We start from the raw sequence: 24,042 nt of genomic DNA on the forward strand, positions 1-24,042 counted from the left end.
AAGGGGGTAGGCTTACTCTCTTAAAGGCCTCATCAGATCTGCCCGTCTACTTTCTTTCTGTCTTCTAGATTCCGACCAAAGTTAGAAATCAGATTAAGAAGCTTCAAAGGAACTTTCTTTGGGAAGGTGGTGGAGATAAGAGAAATCATTTAGTCAGTTGGAAACAAGTATGCAGACCAAAAGAGGGAGGCGGTTTGGGTATTGGGCTGCTTAAAGAGAAAAAATCTTCTCTCCTAGGCAAATGGCTTTGGAGATTTTCGAAAGAACCCAATGCTCTTTGGACAACTGTCATCTCAAATAAATATGGACGAAATACAAATGGGTGGGATTGCAATCTCCATTTGAACAGGATAAAGGCCATAAATCCTTGGAAAGGTATCTGTTCCATTCATACTTCTTTCTTTCCTTTTATAAGGTATAAAGTGGGAAATGGTTCTAAAATTAAATTCTGGAAAGATCTTTGGTGGGGGGAATCTACCCTGGAAGCCTCTTTCTCTAGGCTGTTTAACCTTAACCTAGGTCAAGAAGCCACTATTTCTTCTTGCCTCCCAAACCAAACTGCCAAGAATTCTTTAAACCTCCACCTCAGAAGACCCCTAAGGGACTCGAAGATTTCTGATTTAATAGCCTTAATCCAAACCCTCAAAGATGCCTACATATCTCCCTCTCATTCTGACACCTGAATATGGACCCTTCACCCAAATGGCGAATTCTCTTCTAAGTCTATGTTCAGGGGTTTGATTGTTGATGATCAGCATTCCTCTTTTCCTTACAAGAAAATTTGGTGTAGCCACATCCCTTCAAGGATTTGCTTCTTTGTTTGGGAAGCTTATCTCTAGAAAGTTAATACTTGTGATCTCCTACAGAAAAGCTTTTGGGAAGACGCTCCATTTCTTCTCATGTTTGTATTTTATGTCTCAACGAGGGTGAATCTGCAGATCACATCCTTTTTCTTTTGGATAAAGTAGATCACATCCTTCTTCACTGTAGTTTCACTCAAAGTGTTATGGTCCCACTTCTTGAATATGGCAGGTTATAGCTGGGCTTTTCCAAAACACATTATGGACATATTCAATCAATGGCAAGGAACAGGGCTAAGCAAAAGGGGTAAAGTCTTTTGGCAATCAGTGCTACATGCAGTGTTATGGGGTGCTTGAGACGAAAGAAACAACCACATCTTTGACAATAAAAGCAGAACCTTGGAGGAATTAATCTCAGATATTACCTACATTTGCATCCTTTGGAAGGTGAATTCAGCTCTGTTCAAAGGACTTTCAGTCAATGATCTTATCAGAGATATTTCACCCCTTTCTGTTTCTCCCTCATCCCCAGCAAACATCCTTGAGGCATCCCGTACCCATCAGTGAAGGAGTGATTACCCTTAATTTTGACGGTTGTGCATTAGGTAATCCTGGCTTTGCTGGTATTGGAGGTACAGTAAGGGACGAAAGGGGCAACATTTGCTGGACTTTTAGTGGTCCAATCGGCTGGGCTGACTCCACAAAGGCTGAAGTGATGGCTGCTCTCACCGGAATCAGGATAATAAAGAATTTGGGAATTCAGAATTTGATCAATGCAGGTGATTCAGCAAATACGATAAAGCGGTTAAGAGACAAAGAGGGGGGCCCTTGGAGACTGAATCGTTATCTGACTGAAGCTTGGGATTCTTTGGATGGTTTGAATGTTAATTTAGTTTGGATTCCTAGGGAACACAATCGTACTGCCGATGGCCTAGCTAAATTTGGTGTGTATTTGGAGCTTTCATATAGCGACAATCTTCCTCCTTTGTAACTTGTAGGGGTTCTTCCCCTGCTTTGTATATCTCCCCTTGATCCCCCCCTTTTTTCTTAATAAATTCTGGTTAGATTTTCTCAAAAATCTTTGCTTCTTTGCCAGATTTAAATGGAAATAGAAAAGCAAAGACAATGTGGAGCTATGTGCCTTTTTCAGTTTGCTAGGAGTTATGGAAAATTAATGCGTGAGTAAGACAAATAATCTAAACCAAGGCTTAACCACTAGTATGAAGAAATTTTATGCTCTGGTGGATTCCTTTGAGCTACAATAACATCCCTTGTTGCAAGTTGATTACACGTGGTCAAATTTCCAGGGAAACCCTATTTGTTCAAAATTGGATAGGTTTCTTTTTTTGGTTGACTGGGGAAACTTGGTCTCTAGAGCACTTCCTAGAGTAATTTCTGACCATTGCCCTATTAGCTTAAGAGGAAAGCTGCTATTGGAGGTCCTGCTCCATTCAAATTTGAAAACATGTGGCTGGAGGTTTCCTTTGTGGAAAAGGTAAAGATGTGTTGGGTAGAGGGCACAGTTGATGCTGGGAGAAAGGGAGTGTAGTTCACCAAGAAATTGAAGAGTTGAAGTAGAGGATCAAAGTTTGGAATAAATAGGAATTTGGGTGGTTAGTGGAGTCTAAGGAGAGGATTTTAAAAAGGATTGAGGAGTTGGACAAAAAAGAGGCTCAGAGAGACTTTAGTAAGCATGGTATGGAATGCCTCAGCCTCCAGCAGCTAATAGAATAAAACTGAATTTTGATGGGGAATCTGAGATTGGAAGGCACAAGAAGTGTATTTAGAGAGTCCTCAGGTAAGGCGATGCAATGTACTCAGGACCAAGTGGATGTGAAGATTTGATTAGAGCAAAATTAATGGCACTGCTTCAAGGTTTAAGATTGGCAAAAGAGTTTGGATTTCAGCACCTGGAAGCAGAATGAGACTTGAAACTAGTTAACTTGGCACCTTGGATCTACAGACATGCACTCAGGGAGATAGAATACTTGGCAAGAGAGTTCAATGCACCTTTTGACTGGGTTAGAAGAATTGCTAATGGGATGGCAGATGTACTAGTAAAACAGGGGTCTATAAACAACAACTGTTTTGGGCAAGTTTGTAAACACCTTGTAATTGGGGTTGGTTGGAAAGCTTCAACCTGATTGTATTAACTTTAAACTCATGATTTTATAAAACTTCCTTTGCTGATAAAAAAAAACAGAAGAATAAATCTCATGAAAAGTCTCATGGAAGTGCAAAAAGAAAGGAAAGAGTAAAAAAGGAGTGAATACTTGAGTAAAATGAAGGGCTCAAGTAAGAAGATAGAAGGTTCAATTAAGAAAGGAAAGAAGTTTAAGTGAGGTGGGGAGGCTTAGGTGTGAATTAGATTATGACAAAGGGAGTTGTGGAAGAAAGGAAAGAAAGAAGTAAGGTATGGGGGGTGATAGTGTAAGGGGCCAAGTTTAAGGTAATTTACATTAAGATAATAAGTTGGAATGTAAGGGGGTTGGGAAATGCAAGAAAAAGAAGAGTTATAAGAGAGTTTTTGAGAAAGGAGAAGCCAAATATAGACATATAGTGTTGCTTCAGGAATCAAAATTGACAGAAGTGGATAGAAGGTGGGTAAGGATGATTTGGACAGTTAGGGGAATAAGCTGAGCCTATTCACAATCTTGGGGATCTTCTGGGGAAATTATCATTTGTGGAAAAATGAAGACCTGGAGTGCTTGGAAGAATTGATTGGAAATTTCTCAGTTTTGATTAAATTGAAGAGAAAGGAAGATGGCCTAGTCTGGGTTCTAATAAATGTGTACGAGCCCACATATTATAGGGAGAGGGAAGGTCTTTGGGAGGAACTAGCAGCAATGAAAGGTACATAATTGAGGCTAGAAGGGGTACAAATTTTATAAGAAATTGCAATGACTGAAGGCTAGAATTAAGGAGTGGAATAAGGAGGTGAAGTACACATAATTGAGGAGTTAGATGTTCTGAAAGGGAGAGAGGATTAAGAGTGGAAGAAAGAGCTGAAAGATGGAGCTTTAAACAAGACTTAGAAGAGATTTTGAAAAAAGAGCAAATCAGCTAGAGACAGAAATCTAGATGTCAATCGTTATAGGTAGGTGATGGAAATATAGGTTTTTTCCACTTGGTAGCAAATGGGAGGAAAAGAAGAATTATTATCTCTTAGATTGAGTGGAATGGACAACTCCTAACCAAGGAAATGGATATAGCACAAGCCTTTGTGGATCATTTCAAAGCCATCTTTGCTTTGCCAGGCAGAGTTAGAAATAGTTTAGATAATCTTGAGTGGAGGAGAGGGCCTAGGGACTGGATGCTTTGGAGAAGAATTTTGAAGTCCAAGAAATAAAAAGAGGCAGTTTTCTCCCTGGGCTCAGATAATTTCATAATGGCTTCCTACCAAGATTGTTGGGAGATTGTAGGTGCTGTGCCCTTGGTAGGTTTTGAAGAATATTTTGAAAGGGGAAAATTCAATTGGGGGCAAATGCAACTTTTATAGCCTTGATCTCTATGAAAGCATATGCAATACATCCAAGGGATTTTAGACCCATAAGCCCTGTTCGAAGCTTGTATAAAATCATCTCTAAGGTTTTGGCTGAGAGGATCAAAAGAGTGATTCCCTCATTGATCTCTCCAAACCAAGGGGCCTTTGTTTTTGGGAGACAAATAATTGATCAGATTCTCATTGCTAATGAATGTGTAGATTTTAAGAAGAGGGGAAAGGAAAAAGGCTTGGTCTGCAAATTGGATTTGGAAAAAAACCTACAACTTGGTGGATTAGGACTTTTTGGTAGAAGTTTTAAGGTTGAGAGTTTTGAGTGAAATGATGTAAGTGGATAAAGGGTTATATGTCCTCTTGTCAATATTCCATACTAGTCAATGGAGTAGCTAGAGACTTCTTTCCGACTAGAAGGGGCCTTTGACAAGGTGATCCCCTTTCCTTTTTACTTATAGTTTTATATGTGTTGAGTTTGAGTGATTTGATCTCAAGGGCTGATGTTTCTAATCTAATAAAAAGATGGATAGTTGGAAGGGAAGAGGTGGTGCTTACACATTTACAATTTGCAGATGATATTGTTATTTTTTGTGAAGGGGAAAGGGAAGAACTAACTCATCTACAGAGGCTAATGACTCACTTTGAGAGGGTTTCTAACCTTAAGGTGAATTGGGGCAAGAGCTGCATAGTGGGAATAAATAAAGAGAGAGAGAGGAGGTAGAAAACCTTGCTAGGTTGTTGGGGTGTGAGGTAGGGACAGGATGATACTATACTTGGGACTACCTTTGGGGGTGTGGGGACCCAAACTCCGATAGCTTTTGGTATCTAGTTGTGGAAAGATTCACAAAAGACTGGCAGGGTGGAAAAGAAATTACATCTCTTTAGGGGGAAGGATAACACTTATAAAGTCAACTTTGACTAATCTGCCAGTCTACTATTTATATACTTTCAGGATCCCCATAAAGTGTTAAGTGGCAACCAATAAGAGAAATTAATGAGGGGCTTCTTGTGGGAACGGGGGGATACAAAGAAAGATCACCTAGTGAAGTGGGAGATAGTGTCTAGAAGTAGGGATAGCCAGGGCCTAGGGATAGGGAATAGTAAACTAAGTAACATAACACTGTTGGGAAAATGGTTGTGGGGATTCCCCCTGGAACAAGATAATCTATGGCATAAGGTGATTGTGAAGATGTTTGGTTTGGATGTTGGGCTTGACACTAGGGCATCTTGGTCTTCTCCTTGGAAAGCGACCCATGGTTTATTGCCTTCCTTTCTTCCATATATCAGGTATGTTGCTTGTGTAGATAATAAAGTGCCATTTTGGGAAGATGTTTGGTTTGGGGATTCTTCTCTTAAAGGTAGATTTCCGTCTATCTATTCCCTTTCCCCAAGGATAGGGTTAAGGTAGTCTGAAATGGGGTTAGTAGATGAACTCATTTCCCTTCTCAATATAGTGTTCCTGGATCATTCTTGTTTGGACAGTAGAATTTGGTCGGTGTCATCCTTTGGCTATTTTACATGTTCTTCCTTCTTCTCAGCCATTCTTCAGTCTTCTAACATTACAGGCTCTTTTTCCACCGGAAGTTTGGTGTAACCCTGTACCTGTAAAGATAAGGGATTTTTGGACAGGCATAACGAAGAATCTTCCTGCCCTCTTTGAAGGGATCAGTCTTAAGGTGGGTAAAGGAGATAGAATAAAGTTCTGGAAGGACCCCTGGTGCATGGAGGGCCCTTTGGCAGACGCTTTCCCTCTTCTTTTCCAATGCTCTGTTAATCAAGACTCATCAATAGCTGAGAATTATAATTTTTCTGGAGGTACCCTTATTTGGACCCCCCTTTGCAGAAGAAGTCTGTTTGATTGGGAACTGGAGGAGTTTGTGGAGCTGTTGGGGCTTCTTCAAAATCAGAAGATAGATATGAATCTGGAGGATGAATGGAGCTGGAAATGGAATTCAGATGGTTGGTTCTCTGTTAAATCCTTGGTCCTCAAGCTGAACAATTCAGGTCAATTGGATTTTCCTGCAAATCAAACTTGGAATCCAATTAGCCCCTCCAAGGCTAACTTCCTTGTTTGGACAGTGGCTCTTGATAAATGTTTGACTAGAGCCAATCTGGAGAGACGTGACATTCAGATTCTGGACCCCTCCTGTGGTCTGTGTGGTTCTTTAATTCTTTTTCAGAAACTAAAGACCTGTGCATTCACTGCCCCACTTCCTCCGTGGTATGGGGACATTTCTGAAAGCTTTAGGTATTAGCTGGGTTATGCCAAGATCAGTCAAGGATCTGCTGTACTGTTGGAGAGTTGAAGGCCTCAACAAGAAAGGAAAATTAGTGTGGAAGACCATTCCTGCAGCTGTTTTGTGGTCTATTTGGGCTGAGAGAAATGATAGAATTTTCTGTACTAGAGCTAAAATCCCTGAAGTGTTAGTGCAGAGAGCTGTTGAGAAGTTGATCTCTTGGGGGTCGGTTACTAAGGAGTTTAAGCATCAGAATTTGGATCACTCGTTTGGTTCTCAGTCTTGGATGAGTCTGTAATCTGATTTGTGCTCAGGCAGTCTTTTTGGCCTGGGTTTTGTTGTATTGTTCTCCTTTTCTGTCTGAATAAATTTACTTTACCTTTTCCCAAAAAAAAGGATAAGAGCTTTTTGTTGGGAGGTGATACTCCAGAAAATCAACACTTTGGATAAACTATAAAAAAAGACCACATTTGCTGCCTTTACCCTCATGTTTGTTGTCTTTGTTTGGGCTGTGGTGAGAGTTGTGAGACAATTACACATCTTTTATTATCTTGTCCTTTTTCTTCTTTTGTTTGGAATTGGTTTTCTTCTCTGTTTGCCTGTAAGTGGACCCCTCCTGATGTGGCAACCCTTTTTGAACCAAGCTTCTTTAGATTACCAGAGAATAGAGGTAGGTTGATGTGGAGAGCCATGAGATCTGCTGTCTTTTGGTCATTTTGGGAAGAGAGAAATAACAGAATTTTCCAAGGGAAAGAAAGGCCCAAGGAACAAGTCATTGATAGCATACTTATAAAAGTCATACATTGGCTGAAATCAGCTGAATTATTCAAAGATTATTCAGGTGAGGACATTTTTAGAGGCTGGACAGTGACAAACCTTTCAACTACTAAGGATGTGGTTCAGCTTCAATGGTTACCAGCAGCACATCAAAGGATAAAATTGAACTTTGGTGGAAGTTCTTTGGGCAATCTGGGACCCTCAGGAGTTGGGGGAGTATTCAGAGACTGGGAGGCAGGCTGATAGCACTGTGCTCTGGCCCAATAGGTGTCAGGGATTCTTTAAGAGCTGAGAGTACGGCCCTACTCATAGTTTTCAAGGCGTCAAGGTGATGCTAGGCAACCATGGGGCGCCTAGGTGCCTAGCCCTTGCCTAGGCGATGGAATTTAAAAATAAGAAGCTGATGGATTTCTACCCCTTCTGGGCTAGTTTGTTTTGGTTTTATGTATTATGCACTTTTATGCTTGTGTTTCTAAAAGTGTCTTCAAGTAGGCAAAACAATATATTAGAGTTGCAACTTACAAATTAGAAGTTAGAACTTAAAAGAACTGAAGGGAGCGGAACCCCTATTTTTGATCAACAGAACATAGGGAACAAATACTAAAATAAAACAAGAAAATAAAGAAGAAAAGTAGGGGGCAGAGCCTCTGTTCTAGACCCAGAAAAGCTGGTGAAAAAATATTAAATTAAAGAAGAAATATGAAGAAGAAAAGAAGGGGTGGACCCCCTGTTTCAGACACCAATTATGAGAAAGAAAAGCTGAACAAAAGCAAGAAATTAAGAACAAAAGATGGGGGTGGAGCCCCTGTTCCACCCTTGTTTCAGACACCAGTAATGAGAAAAAAAGCCAAAAACATACAAGAAATTTAAGAACAAAAGAAGGGGCAGAGGCCCAGTTTTAGTCTAATAAAATGATTAAAAAAACTTGGGGAAAAGATACAAAATGGAAGAGGAGAAAAATGGGGTGTAACCACTGTTTTAAACCAGGAAACAGAGAACAAAATGAAGAAGAAGCTGATTAGCTCACCTTGACTTAGAGGACTGTGGGGGAACGATGGAGGGCTGTTGTTCTCTCCTCTTCCTTGGTTTGATTCTTTTGTCAAAGTGAATCCCTCGAGGATTAATTTTGTTTTTACTTTTCTCACAACAAAAAAATGATAACATGCAACAGGTTCTATTATAAAAACTAAAACAACCAATAAAATATTATATATTATATATTTGTTTTTATTTAATAAATATTATATATTATATATTTATTTCAGCCCCCTAAGCATGCACCTCACATTTTTTCCTGGTGTTTGGGCAAGGTGATCTTTGAAAAGTGCCTAGTTGCCTAGGTGTCGCATTGGCAACTATGGCCCTACTTCCAAGGTTTGAGGCTGGCTAAGCAATGGGGTTTCCAAAACTATGAGGTGGTGGGAGACTCTAAGCTATTAATAGGATGGCTGCAGGCAAAAAGTCTGGGGGTGGACTTTTAGACAGCAAATGAGGGAGATTTTTTGCTTAGCAATGGAAGTTGGAGTAATATTTATTTGGACAAGGAGGTCAGCCAATAGTGTGGCCGATGCTTTGGCAAAGCAGGGGACTTAAAGGAAAATCTTTTTTGGCCTGTACTGTAAATCTTGGGATAAAATATGGGGTCAACACTCATGCTGTGAGTGGTTGACATTGTATGTTTCCTTTTACTAATTCAAGTAGGGGACTTAAAGGAAAATCTTTTTTGGGTTGTACTGTAAATCTTGAGATAAAATATGGGGTCAACACTCATGCTGTGAGTGGTTGACATTGTATGTTTCCTTTTACTAATTCAATAAAAGTTGCCATTTCCAGTAAAAAAAGGCTCATGACCAATGTTCATAGAACCATACCAGACTTATAACCGGAAAAGGGAGAGGTTCGTGGGTTAGAGGTTCAGCCGAGGTCAAACCATAATGATGTAACCTTTATATACATATATATTGTGGGTGACATAAATACTATATATAAATATATTTTACAAATGATATCACAATTGAATATGGTGGATAGATGGTTAGTTCCTTAATTTTTAAAGCAAATGACTAGGGTTCAAGCCTCTCAGCTCACATTTTCTTTAAAATACGTGCGTATGAAAGCAGCATATACATTAAAGAGGCAAAAATGAACACAAATAAAGATATGGACTAATGGTAACAGGATGTTACACATAAATAAAAGGTCATGGCTTCAAGTCTTGGCACTAGCATTTGGAATTTCCATTCATTTAGTGACCTAGGTGGTTTTATGAAACTGGAACTATTTCACTGGTGTTTCGGTTAAATCGGCTAGTCAAACAGTTTTTTATGAGATCTTGCTTTTAGGGTATGACTGAACCGGCCAGGGGCCTGGGCCATGGTTGAACTGGTCTGATCTGGTTTTCTAAGTACTAATCATGACTGATTAGCTTCTTGAATTTGCAATAGGATTATGGAACGGGATTGATTCTCCTAGATTTTGAGGGGAACAACGAAGAATTTTTTGGCTCTGGGTTTTGGAATGTAATGGACATTGAATTTGGGGGGAATTGGTGATGTATTTTGTTTGTTATGCATTTTCTGTATTGCTATGTTTTTTGTTTCTCGTTTTGAGTGATATCTCATCACTCATAGCTTATGCTTTGTAATCTTTTATTTTTTTGATGAATAAATTTTTGTTCTTTTTGTGCCAAAAGAGGGAAAAAGAGGAACTGGCTGCCATTAAAGTAGAAATCTCACTGGAATTCTTATTTTGAAAGAGTCTCAATTTATAAATTGAATTCTAGTAGTTTTATTCCATGTGTTTTCCTACCCAAGAAGAATCCATCTGCTTGGTCATGTGGTGCTCATGGTGAAATTTTCTTTCCAGCTGGACTGGGATCAACTTCAGATTGAGGTTGCACAATATATAAATAGTGATGTACGTGGTATTCCAACAAGCATGCAGCCTTCCAAGCCATTGCGTGGGTTTGTTCAGCGGCTGAAAGGGAAGCAGGGGCGCTTTCGTGGGAACTTATCTGGGAAACGTGTTGAATATACTGGCAGAACAGTTATCTCCCCCGACCCTAATCTGAAAATCACAGAGGTTGGCTACTGCTTGAAAGATATGGTTGAATTTCATTTTGTCAATTCTTTCCTGCCACTGTTTGGTTTCTTAAATGGGTGTTTCATCATTTTAGGTAGCAATTCCCATATTAATGGCTCAAATCTTAACATATCCTGAACGTGTTTCCCATCATAATATAGAGAAATTGAGGCAATGTGTTCGCAATGGGTCTCAGAAGTACCCTGGGGCAAATTTTATTAGATACCCTGATGGTAGCATTATGTAAGTTATAGTACATTCTGTCTGTTCCCTTGTTCCCCTGTTGTTGTCTTTTTGAATTACAATAGTTGTTTGCCTATGTGATTCTACAGGAACTTGAGGTTTTCCGCCAGAAAGCGTGCAGCTGATGAGCTCAAGTATGGTTACATAGTTGAGCGCCATTTGGAAGATGGTGACATTGTTCTTTTCAACCGACAACCTAGCTTGCACAGGATGTCTATCATGTCCCACAGGGTAACTTCAGTCAGTACAATTTGTATTCCTTTTATGATGTCCTCTACTTTTCCTTTTCTACCTTTTCTATTTACTTCTTTTAATTCCTTGCTTGTAGGCAAGAATAATGCCTTGGAGAACATTGAGATTCAATGAATCTGTTTGCAATCCATATAATGCAGACTTTGATGGTGATGAAATGAATATGCATGTTCCTCAAACAGAAGAGGCTCGCACAGAGGCTCTTATGCTGATGGGGGTAAGTGCTGTAAACTTTCATTTTTGTATATTTGTTTGCCTGTTCATGTTTTGTAATATTATGTACTTTTTTTGATTGTTAGCAAGATCAAGAGATTTCCTGACCAAAAAGCAGGGAAAAGAGTACAGGGTACATGCATCTCCTAAAATGGAAGCTCTAGTAGAAAGAGAAAACCTTGGTGTTGAGGCCCCATACACCCCCAACACAAACCACTCTGTAGGGGCAGAGGCCCAATACAAAACTCCTGCCTACCCTCTTGTGGCTGTGGAGTCAGCTACTGATTCACTTTTATCATAAACCAGTGGAATGAGATGTTCCCTCTGCCAGACAATGCTATAGCCTTCCATATGCATTGTCATTAGCAATGTTCCCCCCACTAATAAATCCTGTCCCAAGTTCAGCCTTGATAGATAACCATCTTGGCCCCAGCCCAAGACCATGCTCATTATTTAACTGCTATGACCCAGTTTTAGACTCATTCTAGATCCATCTTCCTTGAGACTCTTTGACTAGCCCATTATCTTCCCTCGCCTCTTCATATTCTTAAATTATTGAGTTCCACATTGTTCTATTAACCCCCCCTACTATCATTTTCTTTATCTTTAATTCCCAAAATACCCTCATCTTCAACCTTTGACGCTCCTTCTGGAACAGACATTTGAGTATCCCAACTAATCTCCTCCCCACCCCACAATGAATGAACTTTCGAGTTATCTTAACAGTTTGCCACCCTTCAACAACATGCCTTAAATCAAAACATTCTCTAGTAAAAGAGAGTTATAGAGAAGATGGAATCAAGTGGATTTCTCTAGGATTGATTTTTCTGAATTTTCCTCGTGCTTTGCACACTGCATGAAACATCTGTAAACACTACACACGCAGAGGGATGCCAAAAATATGGATCCAAACCAAGTTTGTGATTCCCATGTTTCTGGCAGTCCAACCAAAGGGTTCCATCTACCCAAAGCACATATATCCAATAAACTAATCCAGTAAAGAGTAAAATTCCTAAATGTCAAGCTCTTTCAGTTTCCCAGGGAATTCTAGATTTAAAAATGCCATTAGAACTACATAATTGTTTTTGAAAACATTAGATTCGAATCCAGAAATATTTAAAAGATGCTGGAAGGTTGGTTAAAGAATGACCATTAAGGGTATCTTTCCATTAACTCAGTGTAGTTTGGATGCGGTGGGTTATCCAGGTCCTTACATAGGTGGGACATTTAGGCCCCCATAGGTCAATTTCAGCATAATACTATGGTGCCATACAGTGATTTAAAAGGCGTACCTTAGGCGCTCAGGTGAGGCACATTTTAAGGTATGCACCTCACCTAGGTCCTAGGCACAGCAGTTTCAGAAGGTGCTTGCATAATGTGCCTAGGACCCAGGCGTGTGCCTTTCTAATTTTTTGCACCTTTTGTTCTTTTTTGAACCTAGGACCTAGGCGAACAAAGCTCCGATAATCCCCTATTTGCTAATGTTGTTCATTCATTCATCTTAGAAGAATATGTTTGTAAAAGACAATTAATATTATAAAGTGATTTATTTTTGTCTAAGGATTGGGAATTTAAGACCCTAACATGGATTTGTTTGGGCTTGTCTCGAGGGGATTGGGCGGCATATAGAATCAAGAATGCAAGATGTTTTACATTACATTAATTATTTAAAGTAATGCAATTGAGGAAAAAAAGAAATTGTGGGTTTTATATGCTTGAAAATGTTTTGTATGTTTGATTTTATTTTTAAATTTTTATTTGAATATGGTTTACATGTTATGTTTATGTATTTTAATTTTAGATAATATGTTTTTTAAAATATTTATTTTGAAATTAAAGTTTATATTTTTATTTATATTATGATTAGTATTTTTTTTGCATTTATTTTGATTTTTTGGTAATCTTTAATTTTTTTTGGCATTTTTTGTATTTTTGCACCTTGCTTCGAAAAGGCGTGTGCCTCGCCTTGTGCCTTGCGCTTTTAAAACACCGGTGCCATAGGCAATGTTAACTCTACAAAATGTTTGAACTAATAGCATCACTTTGAGGTTTAAGATTTTTTAAAGGAGCTTGAGAGTGAAGGAGATTCAAAGGTAGTGGGTTGGCTTAAAAATGAGAACTGAAACACTATGGCAATACTGAAACTTCACGCCGGAGATTAGATGTTTTGTATGGGATGCAGTCATTATTTTCAGTTGGGTACACATATTTGCCAATGGATTGCATTGGCCAAACAAGGGGTCAGCAGAATGCAGTTTTATTGGGGTCAGGTGAGGAATGCATGATATAAGAGTAAAAGATTAGGGGTCAGGTAGCAGGTACCAACCTTAAACAGTGGTGTTTTGCACCATTTGTACATAATTGTTCTTTATATCTCTTAATAATATCTCTGTTGCCGATAAAAAAAACGAACTCAAGGTCCGTTTGGTTCACAGTTGGAATCGGAATGGGAATCAAAATCCTTTGGAATCGGAATTGGAATGATCTATTCCCATAGTATGTTAGGTTCAGACAGAAATCGGAATGGGAATTGGAGTTAGCTGGAATGAGATTTCATTCCCAAGGGAGGGGGAGGGAATGGCCATTCCCTCTAATGGGGGAATGCCATTCCATCAGGATTGAGAATGGGAATGGGATTCCGATTCCGCCCAACCAAACAGTTGGAAATTTCGATTCTGATTCCAGACCTCTATTCCCTCAAACCAAACGGGTCCTCAGTGTAGTTGTACAAATCCTAGGCTTCTATATTTTACAGTCAATTTGTGTCAATTCCTTAATCCCTACCTGTTAAAGCATTGTAAGACTCCCTTGAAATTTAAGAGATGAAAATCTTATGCCTCTGAAAAGAGGAGCATCATCAGTAAACTGTAGGTGAGAAACCATGGACCTTTATCTTCCACATCCAATAGTCAATGTCTCTGCTACTTCAACCTTTTACATTAGATTCCAGTGGACATTAGCCAACAAGATAAAGAAAAAGGGGGAAGTACTGGGCTTACACAGAAGTACATGGATTTGTTAATCTCCTTAAAAGTTCCATCGTAAATCCTGGCGCTTCTTCACTTTGATTCTTCATTGTTATTGGATGAGATGCCTTACATGTATCTTCAAAGGTTGCCTTTATTCTTTTACTTTGTAATTATTGTGTTAAGAAGTGTCTGTCATCGTTCAACAGGTTCAAAACAACTTATGCACACCAAAAAATGGAGCCATTTTGGTTGCTTCTACTCAAGACTTTCTGACATCAGCCTTTCTGATTACAAGGAAAGACACCTTTTATGATCGTGCTGCTTTTTCACTTATGTGCTCTTATATGGGGGATGGGATGGATCCTGTTGATTTGCCCACACCAGCTTTAATTAAGGTGAGATACAGAAACTATCTTGATAACAAGTGTGTAATTTATTTTTAAGAAAAAGTAATTTTCATTCCAAAAAGTACATGAGAAGATGTACAAACAGGGGCCTAACAACAAAAATTCTAAAACCCACTCAGGATATTGGAAGATAATTTAATTTGCACTGTTCTAAAAATGCATTGGAAGAGAATTTCCATCTGAAGCTGTGGTGCAGAGAGTTTGAAATATCATATATTTCGTGTAAAAGATGGACAATCCTCGAAGGACCAAATCCTGTCTTTTAAGCCTAACTGGATGCATTTCTGGAATCATTTGTTTTTGTTTTGACAAGTAGCAAGAATTTTTATTAAAGATCAATAAGTGTTAATCTTTCATTTCCCAACACAGCTTGCACTTTTAGAGGGATAGTCTTACACTATATTTCCTTCATTAGGAAGTTCACCCCCAAGGAGTTAGAGTGGATAAGGAGATTGAAAAAGGTAGCACAAGAAAATAAGCCATTGGGGGAGGGAGACCAAATTCTGCCATCATTCAAACTTTGATGTTTGATACTTTGATCCAAGAAAACTGTTTTGAACTTTGGCAAAAGGAGAGCAAGGGAATGACATTCATTTTCTCTTAGTCCCCTCCTGAACCCCAAATCCCAAATTATCCCATGTGGGGAGGTCACACCAAATTTGAAATAGATCCAAATTAGTAGTTGGACAAACAATAAAGAATAGGAAATTGCAATTTGAGGGACAACTCAACAATCTACAGATCATCCCAAAACAAGACTATTCCCATAACCCACATCAAAATGGTGAAGTTTATAAAAGTTGGGAGTACCTCATTTATTTCTTTCCACAGGGAGTTTGAAGAATTTTGAGGAGCCATTTTTGCATCCCACCCATTTTCCGTTAAACCATGAATTCTTCCAATGACCTTGTGTCATATCCTATCATCTTCAAGGAGGAATCTTCACAATCACTTTCCTAACAAAGCTGTATTTCTCTTAACTAGTTTCCAATGCTTAGCCCACTCTGTTCCTTAGACTTACACACCTGTTCCCATTTGACCAAGTGGACCTTCCTTTCATCACTTGATTCCCCACCCATTGATAAGTAATTCCTTTTCCACATAGCCTAACTTCTTAGGAAATCTTTCTAAGGCTGGTTTCCAGAATCTTTTTGCTCTTGAGTTGCCCTCCAAAGGAAGGCCAAAGTATTCTAGTGGCCATTCTTTGACCTCACAGCCTAGGATTCTTGCTAATAACTGAATATTTTCCACTCCCATATTGGTTCCCGCCACACAACTTTTCTCCAATTCACTTTTAAATTTGATATCCTTGGGGAAGACTTTGATTAAATCTTTTAAGTTCCTCATACTATTTTTTTCATGTCCTTCTTAGAAAATGATTATATCAATTGCAAATCGTAAATGAGTTACAACCACCTAATTTCTACAAACCCTCCAACCCCTAATGAAATTAACCAAATCTTCCCTGATGATCACTCTGCTTAAGACTTCTGTAATCAACGTGGACAGGAAGGGGGAGATAAGGTCTCCCTGTCTCAAACGGTCAAACCACTTTTAGCATGGAAGAAAATTCTAGCAATTCCTTTTATCAAAACTGATAAATGTATTGAACTAATACATCCCTTGATCCATTTTCTCCAATGATCTTCCAATCCAATCTTCTTCATTAAGCCAAGAAGGAAAGGCTAGTCTACCATACGATATGCCTTTTCCAAATCTAATTTTCATATTAAACCTTTACCTCCCTTATTTTTCTTTTTTCCCAACATTCATTTTCCACTAGGATTTGGTCCACAGTTTACCTACCCTCCAGAAAGCTCCTTGAAACTGTGAAATAAATGAAGGCAAAATAATCTTCAACCTTCCTGTCAAGACTTCTGTGATGATTTTGTAATGAGTACCCACAAAACTTATGGGTCTAATGTTCGTATGGATTTTAGCCTCTTTCTTTTATGGTACTAGGGCTAGGAAGGTTACATTCTGTATATGTAAATGTTTGGAATGGTTATAGATCAATTGTGTAGCGAAAAGAGCAAAAATGAAATCCTTAAAGGGAATTTTCTACAAATCACATTCATTGCAGAATATGATGCAATTATAGAAGTTCATAGAATCTGCTGAAATTTTAGCCATAAGGTGGGGTGATATTTTGTTTGTTTACTTTCTTTTTGGTGATTTCTTATCACCGTTTCTTGTGCTTTCTTTTTATTTTAATTTTGTAGAAAAGGGTTTTACTAAACAAGGTGTTATTTATAACTAACTAGAAACCATATCCATGAATTCTTAAAAAGGAGAAAAAAGAAATCACATTTAAAAATAAATAAATAGGTCTCTAACTGGATTTATATAGGTAGACTCCAATTCTAACTAGGAGAAATGAAGTATGCTATGGAGAAAACTACAATTAGAAATGCTCTTAATGTAGATGGATCCTCAAAAGGGTTTTAAGATGTGCTAAAGAGTTAGTCAAGACTAACTAAAGTCATAGTTGAGATAACTTTACCAAATAAATATTGAACAGGTCCAAAAGGATATAAAAACCTATCCTACTTCTGCTAAATGGAGTGGTGACATGGCCCATCTAAACCATCTGGTATATAGGAGACCATTTCTAGTCAATGAACCACCAGTCTACATGAGTGTATCCCACTTTTTATTGGTGGTTTCTTGAAATAAGATTCTTTGATCTTTTAAAGGATGAAAAGGAGCTTTATTATCTCCGAAGAATAAAACATATGAAAGAACAATAATTCGGACCTATTATCAAGCAAGATACAACCCCTTCCCTAAAGGGTAGGCTCAACCATGGTACAACGTGATATTGATGAAGTTACTTGGTAGAGATGCTTACACAAAAAAAACTTTCCAATCCAATGCCATCCTAAAAAAATATTACCCATAAAGAGTGGGGGTGAAATTGGGCCTAACCTGAGCCCGAGCTGACCCAGCCCGCAATTCTATACGGACTGGGCTTGGATTTTCAGTCCTTGAGCAGGGCCTGGGCACAAAAGGTTGTTTCTTTTTTAATTTTTTGGGTTGAGCTCGGGCGTTGCCCTTAGGTAGCCTGATCCTGGCTCGAGCCCCATCTGACCTCATCCTATTCTGAGCCCAGTCTGACTACATATATGCATATATGCATACATAGACACATTTGCATGCATGCAGGCATATATGCGTACTAATTTTTTGGCAAGGCATACATATATGCATACTGCCATACATGTACACAGACATTGAATGTATTTCACCCAGTTTGGTCCCCTCCAGCTTCAGGGTTCATTAAATTAAAATTTGATGGAAGCAGCGACGGAAATCCAGGTCTGTCGGGTATAGGGGGGTCTTTCAGGGATGATGAAGGTCGAATTATTGCATTGTATTTGGGTCCTATTGGTTGGGGGGACTCTTAGAGCTGAAATATTTGCTGTTATAGAAGGGTCAAAAAGAACTCAAGAGTTAAATATCAGAAACCTGATAGTGGAAGGTGATTCTAAATTGACTATCAACTGGTTGATGAAAGATGATTCTAGTTTGTGGAAGTTTCTGAATGAAAAGAAGAAAATTAGATATCTCATAGAACATATGGAAGTCAAGTTTCAGTGGACTAAGAGGTGCGCCAATTCCTTGGCAGATTCATTGGCTAAACAAGGGGTGGGAAGAGATAATTTGTTCTGGGCAACATTGTAATCTGAACTGTTCTCTTGGGAGGGTTAAGAGTTTTTACCCCTCCCTTTGTATTTTTCTATATTAAAATCTCTTAATAAAAGTCTTTGTTATTTATCCAAAAAAAAATTGATGTCAAATTTCAGTGTGGGTTGATTGACCAACCAGAGCCCAGCCTGGGCCTGAGCCCAACCTGAGTGCATCAAATTTCAGTGTGATCTAGGCGTAGGTTGGACAGTTCAGGCTTGAACTAGGGCCTTATGACCCAATTCTTAGGTTGGGCTTGAGTTGAGTTTAAACCTGAGCCAGAGCCCAGCCTGGGCCTGAGCCCAACCTGAGTGCATCAAATTCCAGTGTGATCTGGGCGTAGGTTGGACAGTTCAGGCTTGAGCTAGGGCCTTCTGACCCAATTCTTAGGTTGGGCTTGAGTTGAGTTTAAACCTGAGCCAGGCCACCTGACTTGCACCTCTAAAGAGAGGCTTACTTTTGACATGTGACTAAGTGCATGGGCGCTGAAATTTTCCCTGCAAATAAAAGCCAGCAACACAATCATGTGGGGATCTTTTGGTCTCCAAATTCCCAACTAAATTGCCTTGTCAAAGAATTCTGGGTAATTTATGAAATTTAAACAGTGGCATTAGCAGGGTCACTCCCTATGTTTATATGTGTCTATTTATGGATATGCATGTGGGGGGATGACAAAGCTGATTCGAACCATCCATCAGGGTAGAAGATTTGGATCAGTCACATGTTCAAATCTCCTGTTAATATGTGCCCTCTTCTCCACTTTGTGCTGGTGCTCTTCCTTGTTGATGTCATCTATACAGAGTTTTATTTTTATTTTTTTTTTCAGTTTAGATATTGCCCATAGAAGGGAATATTCTGGACATCTGGCAAGGGTTTTAGGGCTGAATTTGTCTCATGAATAGAGGATACAGAGAAATACATCAAGCCCTTTAAGCCCCTAACCATCTTCTCATGGTGATTCCAGGGTCATTTAGACTTGTTTGCTCAAGCAACCTGACTAGCAATCCACACAAAAGCAACTTATATACATATGTAGCTCTGTATTCAAATTAGAGCCCCATCACCAAAATGCTTTGGAATTTTAATCACATTCAGTTGGTGCATCTTGCAGCCAATAGAGCTTTGGACTGGAAAACAGTTATTTAGTGTTTTGGTACGTCCACATGCCCATATGAGGGTGTATCTCAATCTTACTGTGCTGGAGAAAAATTGTGTAAAGCAAAAAGAAACAATGTGTCCAAATGATGGATTTGTCTATTTCCGGAATAGCGAACTTATATGCGGGCAACTTGGCAAGGCTACATTAGGTATGTTATTTCCCTTTCAGTTCTTTTTTTTGATAATTATTTTTATTGTTCAAGAACCAATTGCTTTGTACTTTGGTAGATACCATTATTTGTTAATTGCATTCTTTGGTTGAGTGGATTTTCTGTTTTCTTCTAATAAGGTAAAAATCTGTAGACCTCTTGTAAAAACAACTGGGGTTTATAAAGTCCTTCAAGTGGCCTAGTTAGCTTTAAGTGTTATTTTTTTTATTACCAAGTTCTATAGATCATCATCATCATCATTGTCCAAGCCTTATCCCAAATATATTAGGTCTGCAACATGAATCCTGTTTGGCCATTCCATTCTGGTTAGTGCCTTACCGTTGTTATGCTATGGGTACTTGAATCATTTCTAACTACTTTTCGACCCTTGTCCATTTTGCTCTACCCCTTCAACTTCTATAGTTCTGACTTCTAAAATTCTGTGGTTGCATAAAACTTGGGCTATTTGGGACTAAAAAATGAGTGCATTGTTTTGAAACTGGGAACCTGGTTTTCGATAGCATCATGACTATCAGATAAATTGCTTTGGAACATGCCAGTGGATTTGATTTTCTTTCACTATAAAAGGTTTAACATAGGAATTGGCCAGCCTGGTGGTAGACCTGGCCATGGGATTGGTTTCATTTAAGAGTAGTGCTTTGTACCAAAATACAGGTCAGGACCAAACAATAATGTGGCTGATGCATTAAGCAGAAGAGTTTTGTTTCTGGCCAACAACTATACAAGTGATTGGCTTGATTGTCTCAAGGAGTTGTATTCTACAGGCCCTTATTTCAGCCACATATGGAAGGAATGTAATGAGGGGCAGCAAAGGGAGTATGTGTTGGAAAATGGCTTTCTTTTTCTTGGTTATTGTGCATTCCCCAATTTGACTAAAGGAAACCATTGTTTCAGATTTGCATGATGGTGGTGTAGCCGTGTAGGTGCACATTTTTGAAAGATAAAACATATGCACTTGTGGAGCACAAATATTACTGACTAAAGATGCGGAAGGATATGAAAAGTTTCATAATAGGTGTATGATTTTCCAAACCATCAAGGGACATTTATAAATATGGGTTGATACACTAGTACACTACACATACAGTCCAAAAAACACCTTCGGAAGGTATGAGTATGGATTTTGTGGTTATGTTGCCACATTCTCAGTGAGGTATAGCTTTGTGTAGTTGATCAGTTCTCTAAAATAGTAAAACTTATGAGCTGTAAAAGGACAATTGATGCATCTAGTATTGCTCATTTGTACTTTCTGGAAATGGCTCGTCTACATGGGTTCCTCAGTCCATTACTTTAGGCCAGACTCCAAGTTTCTTTCTCACTTTCAAAGTAGTTTATTGGGGAAATTTGAGACTGATTTGCAATGTAGTTCATCTCATTATGAACAAACCAATGGTCAAGTCAGTGATCAGTGTTCAATTCAGTGGTACGGAATGACACCTTAATAATGGTCTACCTATGAAAAGAAATATTTTCAGGTAGTACCTATTCAAAGCTTAGCAAGAAAAAGATTGTGCCTTTCAAGATTTTGAAGAAGATCAAGGACAATGCTTATGAAGTTGACTTATCAATTGATTTGGGCATTGATTCTACTTTTAATGTTGGTCTCTCTACTCATCATCACAAGGAAGGTGAAGATGAGATTGAGAACATTGTAGACAGCAGGGTACTTTGTTTTGATGATAAGATGCTTGCTAAATATTTGTTCGGATAGAAGGCAGATGATGGTCTCTGGGTTTCAAAAGAATAATTGTTACAGTTAGGTCTTCCTTTTTTGTGATAAGCAAAGAAAATCATTTATTGATTTAAATCTGAAATTAAGATACACCAATACTTTCCATAGCAAAGTATATTACAATACTGCCCAAAATAAGTATGGTCTATTAGCTCCCTGTTTGGCTAATACATTCGCAAACCCATTAGCTTCCCTTTTAACCCAATTGAAAGAAGAGTTGAATCTCTTTGCAAGTTGGTCAATCTGTCTAAAGGTGGTGAATCTTAGCTTCCAAGGTGCTGACTCAATTTTCTTTGCGCATGTTATAGTCAGAAGTGAATCTCCTTCAATTTCTATCTCTCTTGCCCCCAGCTGTTCTGCAAGCTTCAGTCCTTGCCATAGAGCCTTTGGTTCAGCTTGGATCGAGTCTGGAAACCCGATTGGTCCCAAGAACAAGGCCAACACTACTCCATGATGGTTTCGAATGACTCCCACTACTCCTGCTCTTCTTGGGTTGCGAAAGGAACTCCCATCGAAGTTCAGTTTCAGTTTATTTGCCCCTGGTGGTTTCCACTCCACTCTTATAGTTTCTCTATGTGGTTCTGAGAGTGCCACTTCTATCCAATTTCTTAAGAAGTCATCCGTGGGAATACCTTTGAACAAATCCAAGGTTTTGACCCAATGTACTGATCTGATCTTGATGGCTTCAATCACCTCTGCTAAGGATTTACTTTTTCCATGGAAGATCCTCTGATTTCTCTTTCCAAATTGACCAAACCACAGCAGAAGTCATCCGTGGGAATACCTTTGAACAAATCCAAGGTTTTGACCCAATGTACTGATCTGATTTTGATGGCTTCAATCACCTCTGCTAAGGATTTACTTTTTCCATGGACGATCCTCTGATTTCTCTTCCCAAATTGACCAAACCACAGAAGCCTGTACAGTCTTCTCTGCATCTTCCCCTTTTCTTCTGCTGCCTTAGGAAGGTTGGGTTGAAAGACTCACTATGTCTTGTGGGGGAGGTGGGGGGGGGTCCATCTACATCCAAAGAGAGAACTGAAATAGTCCCAAATAGAAGAAACAAATAAGCAGGAAAGCAGTAAATGAGACTGGGTTTCACTGCAAGCCTTTTAGAGAACACACATATGAGGAGAAAGGCACATGTTTGGCCTTTTTTTTTCTGTAGCACGTCGTAGGTGTTTACCTTCCCTAGAAACATTTCTCAGCAAAGAGCTTGTACTTTATGAGGAATTGGTTTACACCAAATTTCTCTTATAGGAAAGTATACCCCCCTGCTGGCCAATTGAGCAAGTAAGTTGAAGAAAGAACAGGACAAGGAGAGAGTCAAACTCATTATCTCTCAACCCCCTTCTAAACCCTAAATCCCAGTTTAACCTAGATTCTGAGGGTGTAGCTACACTTGCTATAGGTTTAGCCTTTAGGCTTGACAGAGCGTAGAGATTAGGGAATTGCAAGCTAAGAGGTTGGTCTCCAAGCCAAAGGTCTTCCCAGAATAAAGCTTTATTCCCACACCCAAGATCAAGATGAATGAAGTTGGAAAACAAAGGTAAGATTTCATAGATTGCTTTCCAAGGGGTGTTGGAAGTTGCATTAGCTGCTACTTTTGCATCCCAACCCTTAGCTGCCGTGCGATCAATGCTTTCAATGACCTTGTGCCATAGCTATCTTCCTCACGAGGGAACCTCCATAACCATTTTCCTAGTAGGGCTGTATTCCTCTTCACTAAGTTCCCAACCCCTAGTCTTTCTTACTCTTTGGTTCTACAAACTTGTTCCCAGTTTACTAAATGGTCCTTTTTCTCCTCTCCTGGATCCCATAAGAAGTCGCTCATTATCTTCTCTAGCTACTTAGCTACTTTTGCCGGGATCCTAAAGGTGGATAGGAAGTAAGTAGGCAAGTTTTCTATGGTGGATCAAGGTAATCCTTCTCCCCAAAGAGATCGAATTTCTTTTCCACATGGCTAATTTCTTGGTGAATCTTTCTATGACAGGTTTCCAAAAGCCCTCAATGGTTTGGGTTGCCACCCAAAGGCAAACCAAGGTACTCCAATGGCCACTTTTTCACCTCACACCCAAGTAGTTGTGCCACTGGTTGGATTTCATCCTCCTCTATATTAACTCTTACCACACAACTTTTTCCCCAATTTACCTTTAATTTCAAGGTCCTTTGAAATTCTTCCACTAGCATTTTCAAATTCCTCAAGCTATAATCATCAGCCTCCTCACAGAAGATGATAATATCATTTGCAAATTGCAGGTGAGTTACCATCATCTCAAATTTCCCTACCCTCCAACCTTTGATAAGACCTTCTAGATCAGCCTTTATGATTTGCTTGCTTAGAACCTCAGCCACAAAAGTGAATAAGAAGGGAGAGAGAGGATCTCCTTGCCTAATTCCTCTTTTTGCTGGAAAGAAATCATTTGCCACTCCATTAATTAGGATAGAGAAATGCACCGAACTAAGACAGCCTTTGATCCATTTTCTCCATCTTTCTTCCAAACCACTTTTCTCTAACAAACATAAGAAGAAAGGCCAGTCCTCCATATCACATGCCTTCTCCAAGTCCAATTTACAGATAATGCCCTGCCCTCCCTGCTTTGTTGTTGATGCCACACACTCATTTGCAATTACGATTTGGTCCACAATTTGTCTTCCTGCAACAAAGGCCCCTTGGTTTTGGGAAATGACCAAGGGTAAAACATCCTCTAGCCTTTCGGCCAACACTTTTGCAATGGTTTTGTAAAGGCTACCAATAAGACTTATAGGTCTGTAATCCTTGGGGGTTCTAGTTTTCTTGGGATTTAATGCTAGGAAAGT

General features: G+C 39.1%; 1 protein-coding gene across 1 annotated transcript in view; it reads left to right on the forward strand.

Moving 5' to 3' along the window:
- NRPC1 (nuclear RNA polymerase C1) overlaps positions 1 to 24,042 on the forward strand; it is a 105,276-nt gene that overhangs the window by 14,789 nt on the left and 66,445 nt on the right. The window contains exons 9-14 of the mRNA XM_010267287.3: positions 10,176 to 10,391; positions 10,486 to 10,634; positions 10,724 to 10,865; positions 10,963 to 11,103; positions 14,275 to 14,463; positions 19,274 to 19,469. Of these exons, the coding sequence (XP_010265589.1) occupies positions 10,176 to 10,391; positions 10,486 to 10,634; positions 10,724 to 10,865; positions 10,963 to 11,103; positions 14,275 to 14,463; positions 19,274 to 19,469 (1,033 nt within the window). The remainder of the gene's footprint in view (positions 1 to 10,175; positions 10,392 to 10,485; positions 10,635 to 10,723; positions 10,866 to 10,962; positions 11,104 to 14,274; positions 14,464 to 19,273; positions 19,470 to 24,042) is intronic.

The sequence above is a fragment of the Nelumbo nucifera genome, chromosome 2 (genome assembly GCF_055504915.1).
Source record: "Nelumbo nucifera cultivar China Antique chromosome 2, China Antique-T2T, whole genome shotgun sequence".
Lineage (NCBI taxonomy): Eukaryota > Viridiplantae > Streptophyta > Magnoliopsida > Proteales > Nelumbonaceae > Nelumbo > Nelumbo nucifera.